Genomic DNA, 24,754 nt, shown 5'->3' with positions numbered 1-24,754 from the left:
ATAAGAGAAACTTACATACAAACGTTAATAAAAATCAGTACTAAGTTGCAAATAACAATGGTAACTACTGAACACCTTCCAGTACTAGAAATGAGAGAGATAATCAGTTTCATGATTCTAACTAAAAGATGAAACAGGAAGGAAGAAAAAGTTCTAAAAACAAAGTATGGCTTTATGTAGTGATCATGGATCTCCACTTTTTTACCATGATACAATGTTACCTTAACAGGTCTATAATTTTCTAAGTTATTAAGACATTGTGCCTTAAATATGATAGATCAGTTAAGTCGAATAACCAGAATATGCAGAGAGAACCTAAACATGTACACTGTGAAGAACTCTTTGAGTGACCCTGGAGTGTAATCTTGGTTAAGAACCACTACCCGCAGGGACGCCTGGATGACTCAGTGGGTTAAAGCCTTTGCCTTTGGCTCAGGTCATGGTCCCAGGGTCCTGGGATGGAGCCCCACATCGGGTTCTCTGTTCCACGGGGAGCCTGCTTCTCCCTCTCTCTGCCTGCCTCTCTGTCTACTTGTGATCTCTGTCTGTCAAAGAAATAAATAAAATCTTAAAAAAAAAAAAAAAAAAGAACCACTACCCTTGGAGGAAGCTGAACCTTTTCTCTTTAAAATAAGTGAATTTTAATTTTTCTTCTGAAAAGTAGGTGATTGAGATGCTTACGCTCCTACAATGCTGACACTTCCTTCCCTTTCAGGATTTCCAAGACATTTCACCCTGCCGGCTCGCTCATAGAAAGAGGCCAGACGGGCACCAAGATATGCAGGATATCCACTATCTGAAAAATCAAAAAAGAAATTTAAGAGGGGTTCTAAGCCAATCCTAAAAATCCTATCAGCCTTCTTACATGATAAGCAATACAAAGACTTACCTGCAGGCATTTCAGCCAAGCGGCCGGAGATTTCTCTAAGGGCCTCTGCCCATCTAGAGGTAGAGTCAGCCATCATACTGACGTGATAACCCATGTCACGGAAATATTCTGACAGCGTAATTCCTAAATTGGGAAGAATATTGCAAATTATAGTTTTACAACATAGAATCCTGACTTTGTTACCCTTAAGAAAACTTTACAACAACAAGGACATGAGATAGACTGCTAGGTGTTCACCAAAATCTATTCTCCCTCTTCTTTTGTGCACACAGTTGAATTATGTTTCCTGGCCTCCTTAATATTTAGATATGACCATGTAATTGACCTCGAGCTGACAGAATGAAAGTCAAAGTAATGAGTTCCATCATCAAGCAAGCCACACATCCTTCCATGCTCTTTATTCCTTCTCACTTACTGATATAGAGAGGACTCCCAGGAGCCCTGGAAGTTGTGAGTTAAAAATGAAAAAGTACATTTCAGCCTGGGTCCCAGTCCAGAATGACCCCTGACCACTTGAAGAAAACATCTGTTATACTGAGCAATGACAAGTTTGGGTTTATTTGTTGCCATAGCCTAATCTAATATAATACACATTTTAAAAAGGTAGGAAAAGACTTTTTCCTTATTCCTTGTTGAGATAATTAAGCCTGAAATTAATTTCCAACCCCCCAACTTATTAGCTTGTTTGGTTATTTTTCAAAAGTTGAAAATGTTATTAACCTGAGTAATATTTAATTATCCAGATCATTCTGCTGTGCATTATCAGGTTCCATTTTATTAAATTACTTATAGTAAACCATTTAGAAGAGCCTAACATACGGAAAGAAGTCCCGGGTTCTAGTTTTTGTTCTGTCATTAACCTCAACAAGCTAGCTTCATTTCCCAGTGTGGTTTCCTAATCTGTTAAAATGGAATAACTCTTGCTCTATCTGTACAAATCAGATGAGATGATACATATAAACATCCTCTGAAAAGTACACTATACAACTTAAGATACTAGAAAATTATAGTTGTTACTACACTGTAAGAGCCCCAAAATCTAATGCCCTGATTCCTTTATTTTATCAGTAAAGAAACAGAAGCACATATAAGTAAAACAAAATGCACTAAAAAATTCATCACTTTACTATCTATCATATTACATCTTTCAGAATAAGAAATACTGATATCTAAGTCTTCTAAAAAGATGATTCCATGGTCAAAATCTTCAAAAAAATATCACTTCTCATTACTGAGGCTTAAAAAAACACATTTGTCATCAAATATTCCAATGTGATGATAAGATCAGGTCCTCTCTTATACCAGCATGGCTACATTTTCAGTCTCTGTGATGATGCTCATTAATGCTTGTATTAGAAAGACTTAATGGAAGAGACAGATACACATGAGTAAACTTCAGTTTCACAGACCTAAAGATATCAGTTCCTACCAGTTAAAAAAACAACACCTCAGACAAAATCAAAAGATGAACAAACTGGGAAAACACTGGCAACTCATGACAGATAAAACGCTAATTTCAAAGCTTTCATAAATCAGTAAGAAAAAGGAGTCCTATCCAAAAGAAACATGGACAGAAAGCAGTTTTCAAATGGTTAATTCAGAGAGGAAAAATGCTAGCTCAGGAAAGAAATACAGACTGAATAGGTACCTAATATAAAGAAGGGATAGTAAAATGTGAATTGTCAAATCTAGGTACTGAGAAAATTAGCGTTCACTGCAATATTCCTTCAAATGTCTATGTGTCTGATAATTATTGGTAAAGATATGGAGAAACAGAACTCTTGTTCGCTGTTAACCCTTTTGAAGGGCTATCAAAATCAAAAATCTACATTAGCCGTTGTATGCTTGGCAATTTTACTTCTACAAATTTACCTTACAAAAATGGACAAAGAAATGTGCGTAAAACATGAAAAGAAACTATAAAAAAACACACATAAAGATGTTTTAGTGATACAAGGTTTGTGATAGCAAAAAAAGATCAATAATCCAAGTGTCTACAGAAAGATGCTGGTTAAATCCGTTATGATGTAGCCATACAGCTGGGATACTGTGCAGCTATTTAAAAGAAGAACTCCTGTCTTAAGACAGATGAATATGTCACTTTCTCTTTCTCACACAAGTAATCACCAAACAAGGAGAACAAGAAATATAAAAACTATTATTAAAAACAAGGGGATACGTTTAGTCCCAAAACAAAATTATGAGGAAAGCCACCTAAATGAGGTAAAACTCATTTATCCACCTAAATGGGTAAAAACCCACAAGAATTCACAAGAAGCTGGATGTCTCAGATTAAGCCTCTGCAGAACAGGGGCAAAACCAAGAATCCTTTGTTTGGAACACTGCACAAGGGATACAGACTCCTTGGATCCAGTCTGGCATCAAGAAGCAGGGAGATGGTGACAAACAAAATACATGTAGGCACTCCTCTACAGTGAGGAAGAGTAAGGTGAGGCAGGGTAGAAGAGAGAATTCATTGTAAGTGACTTTGCAGCCATAGATTTCTGTGGTAGAAGAGAGGAGCAAAATAACTTACTTACACAACACCATGCCATAACAAACTTCACAGATTCCCATGAAGGAATCCTGCCACCCCCTCCCATCTCAAGGTAATAGCTATCAATACACATCAGTACCGGAACTACACAAAAATACAGAAGAAAAAAGACAGAAGAGCAAATGCAATGATGGTCAAAGAACCTGCCAAAGAACCAATGAAAGCTGTGGCCACACTTAATTAATGAATTAATTAAATAATTAATAATAAAATCATAAATTTATTTATCTGTAATAATAAAATCATAATTAATTAAAGAAAATGTTAATAATGCATCCTTTATTTTATTTTACAAAATAAAATCTCAAGAAATATACAGTATGCTCAGAAAAGAGGTTTCATGAGGAAGCAGAATTCAACAAAGAGCTGGAAGAAAAAATAAAGCCATTACAGAAATGAAGGTTTCACCAGAAGCAAAGTTAATAAGAAACCCTGATTATCCTGTGAACAAATGGACAAAAGGCTAAATAAAGAGGATCAGAGAGAAAAGATGCGTGTGGAAAAGAGATAAAGGAGACCAGTATGTCTAGTTTGAAGAAGATAACCATAGATAAGAGAAAAGGTTTTAGAAACAATTCTTGAAAACTACCCACCGACCCCCAAAACAAGACTATTCATTGGTTGCAAAAGTAAGTATGTTTCAGGGAAAATTCACCAAAACTATCAATACTGGCATATATCCTAATAAAGTTATAAAACTTTAAAGAGAAATTCCTTTGGGCAAAAAGAAAAATCAGTAATAGGAAAAAAACATAAAATAAAAAAAAAACATAAAATAGGTCAGTTTCAAATCTTTACTTGGCATTTAAAAAAAAAAAAGATTTATTTATCTTGAGAGAGAGAGAGAGAGCTCACATGAGTGAGCACACCAGAAGAGGCAGAGGAAAAGGGAGAGAGAATCCCAAGGAGGCTCTGCACTGAGTGTGGAGCCTGATGTGGGGCTTAATCCTACAACCCTGAGAAATTAATCTGAGTCAAAACCAAGAATCCAAGGCCAACTGACTGTACCACCCAGATGTCCCCCTCTCCCTAGCTCTTAGTGCTAGAATAAGAGGTCTCAAGGAACAAATATTGATCCAAAATATTTATACCCAGACAAACTACTATTAAAATTTAAAGGCGGTGGAGAGGGATCTGACTGGCTCAGTTGGAGGAGTGTGCAAGTCTTGATCTTGGGGTCATTAGTTCGAGCCCCAAGTTGGGTGTAGAGATTACTTAAAGAGAAAGGAAAAAAAGAAAGAAAATTTACAGGCAGTGGAAAAAAACAAACTCATGAAGAAAAAAGAATCTATGGAATATAGTTTTCCTGAGCCTTTCTTGAAGGAACTTCATAAAATCAGATTTTAGCCAACCATGAAACGAATGGAGAAACTGTAGCCAAAGGACTGCTGTGGGAACTAACTCCACTGTATTCTAGGTTTAAGGCTAATACAAATATTGTATGTAGGGTTACACAACAGAATGTGAATGTTATAAATCCTGAAAATGTAGAAATAAGAGTACCAAAATCTGGGACAGAAGTGGGAGCAAAGATGGGAGGTAATACATAAACACATGGATTTTCTTATCTTTTATAGCCAGTCATCAAGATATAATTCAAAACTGGTAATTCAAGTTATAGAGATACAGATATATTTGGAGTTAGAGCAATGGTAAAACATGTAATAAAAAAAACAATAGTAGATGTGTCATTTATGGTCATGCTAGCTTTAAACTTATGAACAGATATAAACTGCCTTTTTTTTTTTTTCTTTAAGATTTACTTTAGAGAGAGAAACAGAGGGTGAGCGAGTGGGGGGAGGGCCACAGAGAGGTGAAGAATCCCAAGCCGACTCCCCACCAAGCACAGAGCCCAGCATGCAGCTTGATCCTAGGACCTGAGATCATGACCTGAGCCAAAAATCAAGAGCTGGACTCTTAACCAACTGCATCACCCAAGTGCCCCCAGATGTAATCTGCTTTTATTCCAATTCATATACTCACCAGTATAAATAGAAGCTTCTCTAGCAGCAACAGGCATATTGGAGGTATTGGCTACCAAAGCTGTCCTCTTCATAATTGATTCCACCTTACCATCAACTTCCATTGTGAGCTAGAGACAAACAATCTATTTTGATCCTCTAATTTCCAAATAGAACATTTTAGTCCCCCATTTTTTTTTAACAATTTACCCATACTTAATTCGTTTTATAATCAGTTTTCCTGAAATAATATTTCCCATCACTCCAACCCTTTCTCCCCACCTCACTGTGCTATAAGAAGACAGGCATTATTTCTATTTCATAAATGAAATCCATTATTTTATGGAAGAAGGAATATTAGTTTAGCAACCTAATAGATCATATAAAACCGATATAAAGTTCCCATCCATAAATACTCTATTTTCTCTTTCTTTCTCCTAATAACTGAAAACCTCAACACCATGAAAAGAAACTTTAAAGTATCTGACTGAAAAAGTCAAATTCCTTTCCTTGAATATAAAAATTGAATCACAAATATAATTAGAAAATTCCTTGGGGCGCCTGGGTGTCTCAGTGGGTTAAGCCGCTGCCTTCGGCTTGGGTCGTGATCTCGGAGTCCTGGGATCGAGCCCCGCATCGGGCTCTCTGCTCAGCGGGGAGCCTGCTTCCTCCTCTCTCTCTGCCTGCCTCTCTGCCTGCTTATGATCTCTCTATCAAATAAATAAATAAAATCTTTAAAAAAAAAAAAATTAGAAAATTCCTTAAGAGATCCTTGACAAATGAGAGCAATGCTCCAGATCTGACACAAAGCTTTATTAACTGCCACTGAAAGTTGATTAGTGGTATTTTCTCTAGAATAACATTTGAAGCTTTATATATACCAACCTCTGGGAAGTCTCGGAGGACTTCAGACATCTCATTTCCTCGTTCACCACATCCTACATAGATGATCACATCACTGTTGGAATACTTGGACAGGGACTGTGATATCACTGTCTTCCCACAGCCAAAAGCCCCCGGGATTGCAGTAGTTCCTCCTTGTACACATCTAAGCAAAGAAAACAAAGTGGATTACTTTACTTGGTAATAAATACTAACAAATAAAGTAGATAAGTAACATAAAAATACAAGTTAAGAAAAAAAAGCACTTTAAAATACTTTCATCTGTATCAATATCTATATATAACTATATACACAAAGATAGATACACAGCTACAGATACAAAAATTGCTCCCCCAACTGATAGCTATAACAGTGTATTTTTTTTTATTATCATTAACCATCTCTACCATCTTTAATAGCTAGAAAGTGAGAATATATGCCAAAACGTACCTGGGGAAAAGGAATACAAAAATAAATAAAACAGTACTAATGATCTTTGGAATGCTTATATAAATTAGTTTATGAAAGCACAATATAGGAATTAAAGCTAAAAGACAAATTTAAACAAATTTACTAAGTTGTCTTCTGAGGCAAAAAATAAGACCTAAGAAAATCGTATCCTGCAGTAAAGGTTAATGAACGAGGACTTGTATTAAGGTGTCACTGTCAATCCCTTTTTATACATTGCGTAACTATTTATGAAGTACTTCCTAGGCATTAAACACTGCCTGGAGATACTGGAGAGACACCAGCAAGTAAGATAGCCACGTTTCTGTCTGCACAAAGCCCACATTCCAGCAGGGTAAAATGAAGAGGCAGCTGGTGATTACAGTGCCATTTAGCAGCTATGTTCGAACTTTCCCTATGAAGTGGTACCAGAGAGTGAATCACTCTTAAGGGCAGAGGAAAGTACATGTTGTGGTGTGTATCTGTGTCCGTGTCCGTGTGTGTGTGTGTCCGTGTGTATGTGTGTATGCAGGTAGAGCAGGAGGGTGTGGGAAGGAGAAATGAAATGTAATGCTAAGGAAACTGTCTTTGTAATATTGTGTTCTACTATAAAATTCACAGAAACACCGTAGCCTTAATAATAATGATAGACTTCTTCAATATAAAACTAATATGCATTAAAGTTTTATCCCCTTCAAACTGTTCAGTGACTTCAATAAACTGAGTCCATCTCTCAAATCACTTTTAACTTGGGTGGGAAGGCAGGGCTGGGTGTGACCCAGTTTGGAAATTCAACAATTCAGTGTGAAAAGTGCTATCACAGAGAACATCCAAGGTGCTATGGGAGAACACAGGAAGGGATACAAAGTCCAACACTGGATTGGAGTGGGGTTAGGAGATCCTTCTGACAGTTGCTAAGACCTGAAAGGGAACAGAAATTAGCCAGACGAAGGGAAATAATGTTCCAAGCAGAGGAAACAGCATATCCAAAGGCCCAAGGGCAAGAAGGAGCACTGCTTGAGGAACTGAAAGTCCCTCAGGATGCCTGGCAGATGGTATATAAGGTGCTAGGGCAGTCAAGTGGCTGAGATACTGGAAAGTAAGTGACAGCCAGATCACAGCCAGTTTTGTAAGGAGTTATGGAGTATTTGTTTGAAAAGCAGTGAAGTGGACTTAGAGGTTTCAAGCAAAACAGTGCAGGACCAGACATGTTTTAGATGGGTCATTAGGTAATATGGACAATACTTAGAAAGAAGGCAAGACTGAAGAGAAGAAGTCTGATTAAAATGTGATTATTGCAGGAATTAGGGTAGGATCCTTTATTAAAATCATGGAGTAGGGATGAAAGATATAGATTTAAAAATATCCAGGTAATAGAATAAAAGCACTTGTTCAATAATAAGGTGTGGGCAGGTAAGAATGATCCTTGAGAGGAGTCACAGATTTCAGATTCCGCATTTTGCCAGATGGATGACAGTGACATTGGTTCCAAGAGACAACAAAAAAAGATGAGCAACTTTCAAAGAGTGGTGATTAAGATAATGATTTTAGCTATGAACATACTGACTCTGAGGTACCTCTAAGGCATTCAAAAAGAGAGGTATGAACAGAAGTGACTGAGTGTGGAACTCAGGTGAGATGTGGGAGGAAGATACAGATTTGGAAGTCATCATGTTAATATTTAACATTTAAGTCATTAGTGTGACAAAACTCTTAATATCAAAATTAAGGGAGAAGGGACCTGAAATGGAGAATAAGAACTTGTGGACAGAAGCTAATAGGAAAAACAAAGAAAGAGGTTATTTCAAGGAGGAAGGAGTAGAAAGCAATATCTGAAGTTATAGGAATTAAGGAAATACTAAAACTTATTTATTGAATTATCAGTATGGGAGTGAAGGCTATTAGTGAGAGTAGTTTCAACTGGGTGGGCAACATGAATTAGAGTGGGAAAAGTGGAGATGGCCAATTTATTTTTTCAAGAGGTCTTGCTATGAAGATGAGGAGACAAGTAGTGGAAGGTAGAAAGGATAAGGGGTGGAAGGTAGACATTTTTTTCAATAGATGGAAATGAAGGGAAGATAACCTTGAAGCTTATCTAAAGGGAGATAGCCTAAAGTCTCTGAGGAGACATGAGGTAGGATATACTCCAGAAAGAGGAAAGGAAGAAGGAATCAATGGAAGTGCACATTAACTGAAGGAGTTTCAAATGTGATAGCCTCTAAGTTCTCTGTGAAGGCTCTAGCATGATCACTTTTTGCCAAACAAAGAAGGAAGAATGGAGCTGAGGCTTTGACACAGGTGTAGAGGTCTGAAAAGCTGCTGGGTAGAGGAGGAGAATGGTAAAGAGGGAAATGCTGGACGTGACCCAGCAGTGACGTACTAACTTGCACTGGTTATCTGATTTTCTCAGCAGCCTGTGTGTAGACCTGAGAGAAGGGGATAGCTGGACAGGCTCACAGCTGGATGCTGCCGGGAGGGATGTTGCTAGGTGTAACAGAAACAAAAGAACAAGAAAATTCAGCATCCCGGCAAATATGCAGAAAATTGACAGACTAGTAAGCTTAAGCTAGATACTGAAGGATATGGAAACAGGAGGTATTGACTAATAAGAAGCCACAGGATCGAAGATCTTAATGAGAAATAGCAAGAATAACTCAGAGAGTAGGTTTCAAGGGTCAGTGGGATGTATGCGGGTTAGTGATCAAGGTTAAAGGAGTTACTGTACAATGGCTTCAGTCTTTCCTGTGGATTAAATGATGAAGTCATTTGTTGAAAGTAAAGCAGGGTATGGTGAAGCCTGAGAATTAAAAGAGATTTTTAAGCCGTCGAAGAAAATGGCAAAGTGCAGACTACAGAAAGAGTCCTGGGCAGCATGGAGAGCTCCGTTGATTTTAGAAACCACTGACTTATAGTGAATGATACCAATCTACTCATTCTAGGATAACCATTTAAAGATAGTCGTATCTTTGGGCACAGATTTTCTTCTGGAAATTTTTTTTCAGAAAGTTTCAGGAAAAAAAACCTTTCCTTTTGCAACTGTGAAACAATAAATCTTCAATGATTTGACTCTATAACAAGCACTGGCAATATATGAACATATTTAACTAGTTCACTATTATTTCTCTAGATAAATTTATTATAGGATGAGCACAGGAAACCTTTTATCTATAAACCAGTGAAACAATAAACACATATAATCCTGAGGAAAAAAAAAAACACAGGGCACAGCTCAAACTTACGGAAAAAGGGCATCAAGAACCCTCTGGCCAGTCAACAAGGGATGATTAGCTGGCAGCTTCTCAGTGACTGGCCGAACTTGACGTACAGGCCATACTTGTACCATGCTAAACTTTTCCTTTACGCCTTCAAATTCAAGCTCCAAGACAACATCCTATAAAAATATGGCGGGATGTTAAGTACAGTCAAATCCATGAACATTCCTTCCTCTAAAATCAAAGTAATTCCAGATTCCTCTTGGGGGTGGAGAGGTGGTATGTAGAAGTAGAGAAGGAGATCTGTATTTCTTAATGCTCATCTTTATATACAGAGTTCTCATTTTTTTAACCAGGTGCACTTATTACTGTTGCAAGAATTAAAAAATAGGAGTTTTGAGAAAGAGATATTTCAAGTAACAGAGGAATAGTTAAATAAATTATACGGATATGCACAGGGGCAAGTCTTAAAAGATACAGATGACACTCTTGGGACTGGCGGATAAATGAAAACTTTCAGAATTTACTTTGTATGTAAAGCATACTTTGTATGCTTTGTGTGCTTACTTTATTACAATGTTCTTATACTGATTTTTTTTTAAGATTTTATTTATTTATTTGACAGACAGAGATCACAAGTAGGCAGAGGAGGCAGGCAGAGAGAGGGGGGAGCAGGCTCCCCGCTAAGCAGAGAGACCCATGTGGGGCTCGATCCCAGGATGCTGTCATGACCTGAGCCGAAGGCAGAGGCCCTAACCCACTGAGCCACCCAGGCGCCCCTCTTACACTGATTTAATTAAAAATGCTTACCTATTAAGAACCCTAACATATTTAATAAAGTTAAATATTAAATATTTACAAATGTAAAAAGATGAGTAATACTCTAACATTTATGAACACTGGGATGGTTTCAACTATTCAAAAACAATCCCAACATCCAGACTTATAGATATCAGTAATTTTGTTGATAAGTGAATTTGAATTACCTACCTCAGAATGTTTCGTCCGTGTAGGAGTGTATGAGTCTCAAAGCTAGTGAGTCAGGTTGGCTGATGGCCCAGAACCCCAATGATTACTTAACTCTTTTGTTCTCAATATTTTGTAGAGAACAGACTTATTCTTGTGGAATGATTAGAAAAATATTCTTTTATCACATTTTGTTGGGAACAGATTATTTGTTATAATGGTCTCCTCAATAAAGTTATCTTCATACCCACAAAGACTATTATTTGTCTACTGATATGACTATCAATAACATTCAAGGACTAAGTTTTAAATAGCTCATCCAGAGTCAGAATTCATATAATCTGTCATACAGTTTACTATATAAATATATACTGACAGTTAAAAGCAAAGTAAGCCTATTCTATGCCTAAAAGATCAGGCTTTAAGTAATGTAGCATAAGTTAAGAAGGTAAGAAAATGTTACACTACACATTGCTTTCCCTTAAAAAAAAAAAAAACCCTCAGTATGTTCTGCTTTTTTGTATTCCCAAGCCCAAGTTTAAAAATAAAATCATAAAAAAAATCTTAAGAAGTTATAGGAATTATTTACAGGGAACAACAGGTGTTGGCAAGGATGCAGAGAAAGGGGAGCCCTCTTGCACTGTTAGTGGGAATGTAAATTTGTGGTGCAGCTATGCTGGAACAGTATGGAGGTTCCTCAAAAAGTTAAAAATAGAACTACCCTACAACTCAGCAATTTCACTATAGATTACCCAAAAGATACAGAAATATGACTCAAAGGGATACATGCACCCCAATGTTTATGGCAGCATTATCAACAATAGTCAAACCATGAAAAGAGCCCAAATACCCATCCATTCATCAGTGGATGGATATTTGGGCTCTTTATATATATATATAAAGAGCCCAAATATATATATATATATATATATACATATATGGAGGAATATTACTCAGCCATAAAAAAAAGAATGAAATCTTCCCATCATCTCCAACAATGTGGATGGACCTAAAGAGTATTATGCTAAAAGCGAAGTAAGTCAGTCAAAGACAAACAGCATAGGATTTCACTTATATGTGGAATTTAAGAAAAATAGATGAACACGGGGCAGGGTGAAGAAAGGAAGAGAGGCAACCATAAAACAGACTTTTAACTGTAGAGGACAAACTGAGAGTTACTTGGGGCGGGGGGGGGTGGGCTAAATGGATGATGGGTATTAAAGAGGCCCCTTGCAGGGGCGCCTGGGTGGCTCAGTCCTTAAGGGTCTGCCTTTGGCTCAGGTCATGATCCCAGAGCCCTGGGATTGAGCCCCATATCAGGCTCCCCACTCAGTAGGAAGCCTGCTTCTCCCTCTCTCACTCCCCCTGCTTGTGTTCCCTCCTTCGCTGTCTCTCTTTCTCTGTCAGATAAATAAATAAAATCTTAAAAAAAGAGGCCACCTGTTGTGATGAGCACTGGATGTTATATGTAACTGATAAATCACTAAATTCTACACCTGAAACTACAATTACATTGTATGTTAACAGGAATTTGAATAAAAACTTGAAAAAAAAAATGAGTAAGTGAATCTAACATATAACATGATGACTGTAGTTCACTGTATTGTATTATATACTTAAAAGCTGCTAACAGAGTAGATCTTAAATGTTCTCACCACACCCACACATTAAGCACCCAAAGTGCTCTGATGGAAGTATTAACTAACCCTATTGTGGTAATCATTTTGCAATGATAAGGGTACCAAATCATCATGGTAAAAAAAAAAAAAATTATGGGAGCTATTTAAAACCTACACATTAAGTATCAATTCTATGACTATTTAGGACACTAAAATGGGACAATTATCAGGTAGCGCCACACTATGAGATAAAGTTTACATAATACTTACTGAGGTATCATAATTTCCAGGTGGAGCAATGTAAGTTACAGTTCCTCTGTTTCGTGGGGGTAACATAATTTTGTGTTTGATGAGTGAGTTCTCATTGACAATTCCATAAATATCTCCACCAGTGATGTGACTACCAACCTAGAGAGCAAGTACATTTGCTGTTTAATGTTCAAATAAACATCAAGCTGTTTAATGTTTAAATAAATGCCAAGTAGATTCATCCTTGCTGCCATTATTTAAATCATCTGCCTCACTTATCAATAAAACACATTAGTTCTATAATTCTTCTAGCAGATTTAAAGAAAAATTTAAACTATGCTTCTGTGGTCTATTTTTATTTGATAAAGTACAAAATAGTTCACTAAACATCTATTTCACATTCTTTCACCAACTTTAGAAATCTTGGTTATAAAGACATACCCGTAGGTTTTTGCAAGGTGTAAAATCCCATTTGACATCTCTGCTGAGAGCAGACACATTTACTCCTCTGGGAATGTAGATACTTTGAGTCTGACTGCTGATATCTGACAAAGGTCTCTGAATACCATCAAAAATAGCTCCCATGATGCCAGGCCCAAGCTCTACTGAGAGGGGTTTACCAGTGCGGAGTACAGGATCTCCAACAGATACACCAGCTAGAAAGAGTAGTTGAGGAAAACTCACAATGAAAGTTTAGAAACACTGTAAGAAGGAAATACCACAGTTGGAAGAGGAGATGATACTTAAGAAGCTAAAACAGAAATACTCAAAACTTCCTTAATTTGCAACATCCTCAGTGTTTCAGTCTTTTTCACAGCGGCCTATGACAAAAGATATATTTAATAATTCCATTTATTAAATAGTTCTAGCCAACCAACTTAACATGTATGTCCTAACAACTGAGTGTCACTTTAAGAGAAAAATATATAGAGATTAAAAGAAAAAAAAATGGCATTTTAATTTCATTTTTAAATAACATCAGTTCTTCAAATGTACTGTAAAATTTTCAAACATTAGAATCACACGGATACCTGTTCTACATTCATTTTTGTATGATACCTGCTTTTCAGCTTAACAATCACCACTCAGCTTTGCAAAGATATGACATCATTGACAAGAATATAGTATAGTAGAATAATGAAAGTGTCTATTAACTGAAGTTACTGGTTTACATGATGTCTGACAGTATGTCAAATATTCTGATGTTAACCTCAAAAATTTTAAATATCCTGGGGACGCCTGGGTGGCTCAGTTGGTTGAGCAGCTGCCTTCGGCTCAGGTCATGATCCCAGCGTCCTGGGATTGAGTCCCACATCGGGCTCCTTGCTCGGCGGGGGGCCTGCTTCTCCCTCTGCCTCTGCCTGCCATTCTGTCTGCCTGTGCTCATTCTCTCTCCCTCTCTCTCTCTGACAAATAAATAAAATCTTTAAAAAAAAAATTTTTTTTTTAAATATCCTGGCATGTCACATGAGTTTGCAGCAGCTGCCCAGTGTGCCTTCTGCACAGTTTGGGAACCACAGAGCTAAACACTGAAGCAATACATTGTGAATACATTGTTTCAACTATACTACTAAGGAGTATCAGTCCCATAGAAAGGATATTAGTACCTGAGCAAAATCTTAAAATCTTAACAATTAATAAGTGATTTTGAAAAGGAAAAGAATAAAACCTGCAAATAAGCACACCGAAACCATGTTGTTCACATACTTGTTGACTGACAGGAGGAAAATCAGTACAACTTTTACTAACAGCAACTCACCAAAATCTATCAAAATTTAAAACACATAACCTTGACCCAGGGGTGCCTGGGTGGCTCAGTGGGTTAAGCCTCTGCCTTCGGCTCAGGTCATGATCTCGGGGTCCTGCGATCGAGCCCCGCACTGGGCTCTCTGCTCATCAGGGAGCCTGTTTCCACCCTTTCCCCCTCCACTGCCTGCCTCTGCCTACTTGTGATCTCTGTCAAAAAAAAAAAACAAAAAAAAAAAACTTAAAAAAAAACCCCTTGACCCAAGAATCAAACTCCCATGAATTTGTACTATAGTTACACTATAACACTGTTTATAACATATGTAAACTAGACACAACCAAAATTTCTATCATTAAAGAGATTAATAAATAATGGTACATTCATATGATGTAATTCTATGTAGCTTTTAAAACAAAATAGAGGACTTTCAATGAATTGCTCTAGAAAGATCTCCAAAATGTATTTTTTAAAAAGATTTATTTATTTGTCAGAGAGAGAGAGCGAGTGAGCATGCACAAGTGGGCAGTGTCAGGCAGAGGCGGAGAGAAGCCTGCTCAGCAGGGAGCCTGATGCAGCACTCGATCCCAGGACCCTGGGACCATGACCTGAGCTGAAGGCAGTGGCTTAACTGACTGAGCCACCCAGGCATCCCTGCAAAATGTATTTTCATTTCCAATATGAAATTTTCTTTTTTTTTTTTTTTTTTGAAGATTTTATTTGTTGGGGCGCCTGGGTGGCTCAGTGGGTTAAAGCCTCTGCTTTCAGCTCAGATCACGATCTCAGGGTCCTGGGATTGAGCCCCGCATCAGGCTCTCTGCTCAGCAGGGAGCCTGCTTCCCCCCTCTCTCTCTGCCTACTTCTGATCTCTCTCTCTGTCAAGTGAATAAATAAAATCTTTAAAAAAAAAAAGATTTTATTTATTTATTTGAGAGAGAGTGAGAATGGGAGAGAGAGCATGAGTGGGGTGAAAGGCAGAGGGAGAAGCAGACTCCCTGCCAAGCAGGGAACCCAATGTGGGGCTCGATTCTGGAACTCTGGGATCATGACTTGAGCCGAAGGCAGAAGCTCAACCGACTGAGCTACCCAGGCGCCCCCAATATGAAACTTTTCAAACCTAGAGCAAAGTTGAAAGAATTTTACAGTCAATTGTTTTATCCACCAGTTAGATCTTACCATTAACATTTTCCTATACTTTATCATATCCCTATCCATCTTCCATAATAGATGTATTTTAAGTAAAAAAAGCAAAGTGTAGAACAGTGTATATGACATGCGGTCTTTTGGGGAAAAAAAAGTTAGAAAAAATCATATTTAATATTGGTTCATATATGCAATTAACAAACTAGAAGGATATACAATAAAAGGAATTAATAAAAATGGCTGCATGTGTGTTTGGAAAATTGGTCAGATATAGGATGACAATGGTGGAAAGGGCTGTCACTGTATACATGTTCATTTGTTTTTAAGTCTTTAAACCACATAAAAGATTGAAATATAAAGCTGACATTAGATTTTAAAAAACTTAAAAAAATTCTTTTAATTAGTCATGATTTCATAGCTACAAAGACTTCTAATTCTACTTAAATTTTCAGATAATTTTATTTTGATTTAGCACCCCAGCACTCACACAGTGAGAACAGCTACCTGAAAAAACGTATTTTAGTATGGCAAAAAAGTTGTTTCAAGTAAAGCTTAATTAAATAGCCAAAGAACCAATGCTGCCCCTATATTTATAGCAACATTATTTACAACAGCCAAGATATGTAAGTATCCTAAGTGTCTACTGATAGATTAATGGATATAAACCATGTGTGTTTGTGTGTGTAAAGAATATTATGGCATGTGTATATAGAGAGAATACAGAGATGTGTATATGTATATATAGAGAGAATATATTATGTACTGTGTTTCATTTTGTGTGTGTATGTATATATACACACACACATTATATTACATTATACACACACACACACACACACACATTATATTACACAATAAAATATTACTCAGCCACAAAAAAATAATGAAATCTTGCCATTTACAACAACAGGGGTGGACCTAGAAGGTCCATGAAGTAAGTCAGAGAAAAATGAAGACAGAGAAAATTGAAGTAAAACATGAAGTAAGACAGAGAAAAACAAATACCATATAATTTCACTTACGTGTGGAATCTAGAAAACAAAACAAATGAAAAAACAGAAACAGAAACAGAGACAGATTCATTAAATACAGAGAACAACCTAGTGGTTGCCAGAGATGAGAAGGTTGGGTGGATGGGCAAAATAGGTGAAGGATATTAAGAGGTACAAACTTCCAGTTATAAAATAAATTAGTCATGGGGATAAAAAGGTACAGCATGGGGAATATAGCCAATAATATAATAATAACTTTGGTAACAGATGAGAACTACACTTATGGTGAGCATTTCATAAAGAATGTTAACTGTCAAATCCCTATGTTATACACCTGAAACTAGTATTATATTGTATGCCAACTCTACTTCAATAAAAAAATTTCAAATAATAGTAATAAATAAGAATTAATGCTGATCTTGAAAATCAATTTAAGTAAAATATATAAGTGAAGTTAAAAAAAAAGTGGTTCCTCTTCACAAAGCCTAACATGTTATCTCTTTTTCATAGAAAACTAAAAATAAATACTATGTTTAAAAGCCAGAAGTATGATAATCAAACAAGTAGTGAAGATTCCCTAGTGCTAAAGTTATAATGCAACATGTCATCCAGCATTATTTATTAGGATAAGATAAAGAGTAGTGACTTATTCATGAAATTTTCTACTTTATTATTATTATTTTTTTTAATGACTTTGCTAGGGTTTTTTTTTTTTTTAAGATTTTATTTATTTATTTGCCAGAGAGAGAGAGAGAGAGAGCGAGCACAGGCAGGCAGAGTGGCAGCAGAGGCAGAGGGAGAAGCAAGCTCCCCGCCAAGCAAGGAGCCCGATGTGGGACTCGATCCCAGGATGCTGGGATCATGACCTGAGCCGAAGGCAGCCGCTTAACCAACTGAGCCACCCAGGCATCCCGAAATTTTCTACTTTAAACAGAAATCATGATCAGAGAATTTTAACCATAAAAATAGATGTTATTATTCTGTTTATGCTTTCCTCTACAGTATGTTACTCTTAAGAAAAATTATAATTGGTTTCCCCTAAGTTTGTGAACTACCAAAATATAAAGGGCAATGAAAGTTCAGAAGACAATACTAACTGCTTAAAATAAGATCAGTAATTCCTAGTACCTTTCCTCAAATTCCTGTATAAATCAGGTTTCTTTACAACACCAAGATTTCATGCTTTTGATACGACTAGTTGTTGCTGCTTCCACCTTTGCCATAAATCCTTAAATTCTGACTTGTAGGAAGTGGCAAGAAATTGAACCAAAAAGGATACAAGTTTCTTCATACACCTGGATAGTAGCCATGTCACCCTCCAATCGGATAATCTCTCCAACCAGCTCACTGTGGCCCACTCTCACCAGCTCATACATGGCCGCACCTGCCATGTCACAGGCTGTGACCACTGAAAAGAACAAATGAGTATTTGGTAACTGAAGATTCTGTGAACAGTTACAGATAACTGAAATATCTGATCAATCCAGTAACACACCTCTCTCACATATTAAGAAAAATAAAACACCTGCTATGAAACATACATACAGTTTCACAAAAATATGCATTTTTAGCATATGATATACAGATAAACAAAAGAAATCTGTTAGGCTAAAGCTTATTCATTTCATTTACATAATACACATGAAAATTATTTTCAAAAAGTCTGAAGTTCTATATGGCAAACTCTTACCTAGCAGCATTGAGACAAAATTTTGACCAACTGAAGTTGCTATAAAACATGGAATGATGGATTTGGGAACAATAAAAAAAATTTTAAACCAAAGTTAGAACAAGAACTTTAGCTAGTAGCATGGTAGAATGCAACACAATTATCAGCTCACTGTGTTGTCACCATTCCTTTGAGAAACAATATATAAAACAACATCTTTATTTTCATTTCTAACACTTCATATTACTGGTTCTTAAAACTCTTCTGGGACAAGGACACCTTTGATAAACTAATGACAGCTCTACCTAGAAAAACTCACATATGCATCAAAAAAATTTTTTTCAGGGGCACTAGCTGGCTCAGTTGGCACAGCATGCAACTCCTGATGTCAGGATTTTGAGTTCAAGCCCCACAGGTGTAGAGATTATCTAAGATATAAAATCTTTAAAAAATAGTAATTTTTTTCATAGATCTTTCGTCCTTTCAAAGGATGTTTATAATCAGTCATCACCAGTGTGTGAAGTCCCAATTAATAAGTATCTGTATTTTTAGTATTTAGTCTTCTGATACAATTAATTAGAACTATATATTAGCAATATTCAAGTGGAAACCATTAAAGTACTAATGCTTAATTAACTTGGATTAGAACAATAAAGATTTGTTAATATCATAAATATTTAACTCTATACCTACTATGTAAGAATAATTAAGATGAACTGAAATGATAGAGACAACTAAAATGTTATTTTATTATTTGTTTAAGGGGGGAGGGGAGAGAAAGAGAGAGAATCTTAAGCAGGCTCCACAACCAGCATGAAGCCCAACTCTGTGGGCTTGATCTCACAACCCTGAGATCATGACCTCACCCGAAATCAGAGTCTGACCCTTAACCAAACTGAGCCACCCTGGTGCCCCTAAAATTTTAAATCGTATTTCATAAACCCCAAAGTATGCCATTTCTCTACCATTTTATTTAGTACTTAAGAATAATAAAGAGGTTCCAGGAGCAGTTTACTCTAAGTTTCAGAAAAATATTTTTACCTAAACTCTTTTGTTGGTGTTCTTCCCCCCCACACACCCCAAGATTTTAGTATATTTGACAGAGAGAGAGAGAGAACACAAGCAGGGGGAGTGGGAGAGGGAGAAGCAGGCTCCCCAAAGAGCAAGGAGCCCGATGAGGGGCTCAATCTCAGGACCCTGGGATCATGACCTGATCCAAAGGCAGACACTTAACAACTGAGCCACCTAGGCGCCCCAGGTGTTCTTTTTTGTCTCTTCCCTAAAAGTTCTTGAGTGTTGCCTGACTTTCCCAAAGACCCTTCTGATCATCAAGAGGAAAACTGTTGGCAAGAGACTGAAGACAGTGAAAAGTATTTTTGCTGATGAGTTCAGTGAAAAGTATTTTTGCTGATGAGTTCACGCTCAGACAGCATGTTCTAAGCTGTAGAAGCTTCATAGGGAGAAATAAACACTGTGACTGACTGACTTCATGTGCATTAACACTAAAAAAGGGTCATCACCTCTACTGTGATTAAAACAAAAAAGCCTATAGCATGAGGTTTATAAAAAGACATACGGAAAAATATTCATGGCACTAAGGACTATAAATCAATGAGCGGTTTACCTACGGAAAACCAGTGAATCATATTTTGTAGTTGAAGTAAAATGAATATTAGAATGAGATTTATCATTTAAAATGCAGTACCCCAAGTTCTGGGAGAATAAACAAAGTTTTTAAACTGCTTTCTATTATTTTCACATCATAAAACTTCTTTCCCACAGATAGCTAGTTATGTGATATCTGACATAAATGTTCAGAAGGATTCATATATGCAAAGAGCCAAGGATGATATTGTTGAGAAAAGCTCTGAAAAAAATTATTTAAGTTCAAACCACATAAACATATATTTATTGAATGCCTATTATCTGCAAGGTATTACATACTAAAAGCTATATACACCACAGATTCAACAAAAAAACAGTTCTAAAACTCTGAACTCCAATTATACGTTTACATAATAAATAGGATATTACAAATTAGCATCCCAAAATTATCAAATTAAGATAACGAATGCAAGAGAAGCTCTTATGATGGAGGCATTAACTCAGTCTTATAGCAACTATGAAATCTTTTAGGGACAAACAGAACTTATATGGGTGAACAGAAACCTATATATTTTACCTAATACACCTCAAAAAGACATTAATTGAAGTTAGGAATCTTCTTTACTATTTAGATTATTACATATTACTTACCAGGTCCTGAGACCCCATGCACATAACCAAACGTGCTTTCTTTATCTTCATCAAGTATTTTGGGTAGCTTGGAGAAATCCATCATGTTAATTTACCTATGGTTTAAAAAAAAAAAAAAAGTTATAACCACAAACCCTAAAGCAAAAGAATTGACGTAAGTAGTCAACTCTCATCATTGGTATATTCTTGAGCTATTACCACTTCTTTAGAGTAAAATATAAAATTCTAAAATAGTTAAAAGTACCTCATTCCTGAATGGTCTACAGTTATTAAAATTCAAAATTACATATTCTTATGCAATTTATCCCATAGAAAATACCAAGGAACATCATAAACCATGTGAAGTCTTTCCGATGGTTTATCCAGCCCTACATCCTGTCCTCCTGCCATTACCATTCTAACCTCCTCTCCAGCTATTCTTCTCCATAATCATTCTGCATACTACTGAACTCTTTGCCATTTCTTAAAAACACATGCATTCTGCTCCAGGATCTTTGTACTTGTCCCCATGCCTGGGGTACTCTTCTCCTAGATAGCCACTCCCATCTCTCTTTCATGTCTTTGCTAAATGTCCCCTTCTCCGAGGTGCTTCTCTGGCCATCTATATTGCAACACACCTCTCTTCTTTCCTGCTTTACTTTCACCATCTGACAAATTAAATCTTACAATGAATGTATTTTAATGTATTATCTGTCTTTATAACTCTTCTGACAAATTATATCTTACAATAAAAAATTTTTAATGTATTATCTCTCTCTATAATTTTTCTGAAAGCAATTTCCCTTTTCCTTCCTCTTTTTTTTTTTAAAGCAGAACACAGAACAGTTTAAGAAATTCAGTTCAACTTCTTTACTTTATAGGTATGCAATCTCAAAAACCCAAAGAATGAACTGTTCAAGAACAAACAGAAAACTGATTGCAGATCCCAAAGTAGAAAGTTTATTTTTGATTGCTGGTATAACTTAATAATTATTAGCAATTTAATAAGGGAGATAAAATACATGTATATATAAAAAGCTCATAATGCCCCCAAACAACCATAAAGTAAGGGTAACAGATCAATAAATATTTGAGTACCAAATAATACACACTTATTTACTAAAAGTACAAAGACTAGAATGTTTAGGGAAGAATTCTTGAAGGTCAGACAGAATCAGCACAAACTGAGAAAAGGAGGACAGCAAAGGCATTCCAAGTGGGGGAAATAACAAGAACAAAACAACGGAAATAAATTTTTTAAAGATTTTATTTATTTATTTGACAGACAGAGATCACAAGTAGGCAGAGAGGCAGGCAGAGAGAGAGAGAGGAGGAAGCAGGCTCCCCGCTGAGCAGAGAGCCTGACGGTGGGCTCCATCCCAGGACCCTGGGATCATGACCTGAGCGGAAGGCAAAGGCTTTAACCCACTGAGCCACCCAGGTGCCCCAAGAATGGAAATAAAATTTGCAGAAACAGTTAACAGACCAGTCTGACTGGAATAAAAGGTTTATATTACAGTAGAAGTGAAAAATAAGGATGCAAAGGTAGAGATTAATATGTGGGTCTTGAAATGAATGCCAAGTGGACTTTAGCCTATAAACAATAGGAAACAACCAAGGGGGAACTGTTATGAGAAGGATGATGTTTAATTCAACTAACAGATTACAGAAGGGGAGGGAATGCAGGCAAGATGAGAAGCTGAAAAGCTCTGGAAAGTTATGGCTTGAGTGTCAATGGAATTCAATTTATTAAATGTTTATTGAGCTCCTATTTGAAAAGGCACTGTGTTGAACTTAGGGAATAAGGACTATGAATAAAAGGAGCTTTCACTGGCTTTAAACAAATGTACTATAAAGCAAAATGACTTTAGTGTTCAAAATCACAACACACTAGGCATTGGTAGTATAGTGGTGAGCACAGCTGCCTTCCAAAATGACCACACACTGGAAGCAGAGAAGAAATTGATTCAGATGTGGGAAATGTACAAACCAATATGGATGAGGTAAGGGGAACAGATAGGTGAAAAGTAAGTTTTGAGGCAAAGTTTAGTCCAGATAGAAAGAATACAGAACAGAAAAAGCAAAAACAAACCTTGAGATTGGGGATTAATTCAGGCAGGGTTGAGTAGTGTTTTTGTCTTTCTGGAGCCACTGAAGGATCACTAGGGAACCACATACTCCATGGGGCACAATTTGTAATCCATTAACCAAGACAGCGAAGAATTGGGGAGGAGAGTGTAACAATGAAGTCGTTAACAGTGGAGTTCTGGCTTGATACACTCTTCAGAAGGGGAATGCTGGATAAAGTTAACAAGGAAGAACCAAGTGATTAAAGAAACAAGTATGAGTGAAAACAAAGATGAAAACCACATGGAGAAACAGGAGACTGTTTCTCCATGTGGTTTCTCCAAGGGTCAAGAAAAGTATAAAGAACTTAAAGATGACATTGGTGATAAGGCAGAGACTATCAAGGCTGGTTATTTATTGATAAAGGGTAGGGTATACTTATGCCCACTGGAAACAATGGAATTGAATTAGAAAGAAAAAAATAAACCAGATAACCATAGTCCAAGTGTCACAATAAGAGAGAGAAAGATTTTTGTGTTCTCAATAGGAAAATTAAATTGGAAGAAGGGCAGTTGAGGGAGGAAGTAAAGAAAAGGGGAATCTGGTTTACTAGGATTTTCCAGCTTCCTCAAGATGCAGTAGAAGGGACTGTTAGGTTAGCAGCTAAGGAACTGCAAAAGACTGGAATACAAAAAGAACAAATTTTTCTAGAGACCACTTAGATAATAAGAAAAAAAAACAAAGTTTAAAGACAGACTTTTTTTTTTTTTTAAAGATTTTATTTATTTGAGAGAGAGAGAGGTCACAAGTAGGCAGAGAGGCAGACAGAGAGAGAGGGAAAAGCAGGATCCCTGCTGAGCAGAGCACCTGATTTGGGGCTCGATCCCAGGACCCTGAGATCATGACCTGAGCCAAAGGCAGAGGCTTATTAACCGGCTGAGCCACCCATGTGCCCCTAAAGACAGACTTTTATTTGGGAAACGGGGTAGGCAAGTCTTCAAAGAAGTAGTGAACAAACAACTGAGGTCAAATTTTAATCTTCAGAAAAAGATTTTCAGTCAGAAGACAACGTGACAATCACAGTCTAACTTCTTCCTCAAATACGGGTATTTCCTACATAGCATGCATGATACATGGTCACCTGCCTATCAAGTGGAAAGAGCATGAAATTTTGAGTCAGCAGACTTTGGACACCCTGGTTCTACCAGTGATATGCTGCAGGAGGATCTGGACAAATCAAAATCTCTTTGTACCTTCATTTGAAAAGTAGGAATAATGCTAATACCTATGCCACAGTTGTGGCTGAATTATAACTTTGAATGTTCCTTGTGAAATATAAAATGCTTGTAAGAATTTCATCAGTAATACCACTATTTAAGCAAGGCTTCAATGTTGAAAAAGCCATTCTGTTTTTTTAAAAAAATCTCCTCTGAGTGCCTTATATCCCATAAAAATCTACTTCCCCATTGCTTCTACCCTCTGGCCCTATTTCTTCCAACTGCTATAGCCACAAAGAGGATGTCCATCTTCCAAGGAAATTCTCTGTAGTGCCTTTAACTTTCAAAAATTTTTTCAGATCTTTCTCTCCCAAGGCTACTCTTTTCTGGAAGGATTCCATAATATCAAAGTTTATTTTATTTATTTTTGAAGATTTTATTTATTTGAGAGAGACAGTACATGAATGTGGGGAAGGGGAGTGGTGAGTAGTAAGAGAGGGACAAGCAGACTCTGCACTGAGCATGGTGTCCAATCCCATGACCCAACCCGGAGGATCATGACATGCCAAAATCAAGAGTCAGAGGCTCAACCAACTGAGCCACGCAGGTGTCCCTCAATGTTTCTTCTAAAGGGGAGCAAATAAAATAAAAAACAGTATTCTAAACACTATACAAGTGAGAACTAACGAGTACCATTTCGTTTGTCCTGTTCTTCTTATTGAAACAGAGACTAAGGCTTTGAGTCAGACAGACTGAGTTTGAATTTATAAATTATAATCCTCAGGCAAATCAAATTCTTTCAAACTTTTGAACCTCAGTTTAATCTGTAAAATCTAATGAGGGTGTTGCATGAGACCTAAAAGTAAGCCTAACAGAAAAGAAATAGTGATGACTACTAACTGTAT

At 36.7% G+C, this 24,754-nt stretch overlaps 1 protein-coding gene across 3 annotated transcripts in view; it reads right to left on the bottom strand.

Moving 5' to 3' along the window:
* The window catches only part of ATP6V1A (ATPase H+ transporting V1 subunit A), a 63,267-nt gene that overhangs the window by 13,019 nt on the left and 25,494 nt on the right, over positions 1–24,754 (bottom strand). For all 3 annotated transcript variants that reach the window (XM_032852238.1, XM_032852240.1, XM_032852239.1), the window contains exons 2-10: positions 20,587–20,681; positions 17,941–18,069; positions 13,224–13,438; positions 12,804–12,941; positions 9,976–10,127; positions 6,293–6,455; positions 5,430–5,538; positions 890–1,012; positions 682–796 (exon numbers count right to left, since the gene is read on the bottom strand). In XM_032852238.1, the coding sequence (XP_032708129.1) occupies positions 682–796; positions 890–1,012; positions 5,430–5,538; positions 6,293–6,455; positions 9,976–10,127; positions 12,804–12,941; positions 13,224–13,438; positions 17,941–18,069; positions 20,587–20,671 (1,229 nt within the window). In that variant the 5' untranslated portion in view covers positions 20,672–20,681. The remainder of the gene's footprint in view (positions 1–681; positions 797–889; positions 1,013–5,429; positions 5,539–6,292; positions 6,456–9,975; positions 10,128–12,803; positions 12,942–13,223; positions 13,439–17,940; positions 18,070–20,586; positions 20,682–24,754) is intronic.

Source organism: Lontra canadensis, unplaced genomic scaffold (assembly GCF_010015895.1).
Source record: "Lontra canadensis isolate GAN:19392208 unplaced genomic scaffold, GSC_riverotter_1.0 scaffold6, whole genome shotgun sequence".
Taxonomy (NCBI): domain Eukaryota; kingdom Metazoa; phylum Chordata; class Mammalia; order Carnivora; family Mustelidae; genus Lontra; species Lontra canadensis.
This window is presented reverse-complemented; position numbering and strand designations above follow the sequence as displayed.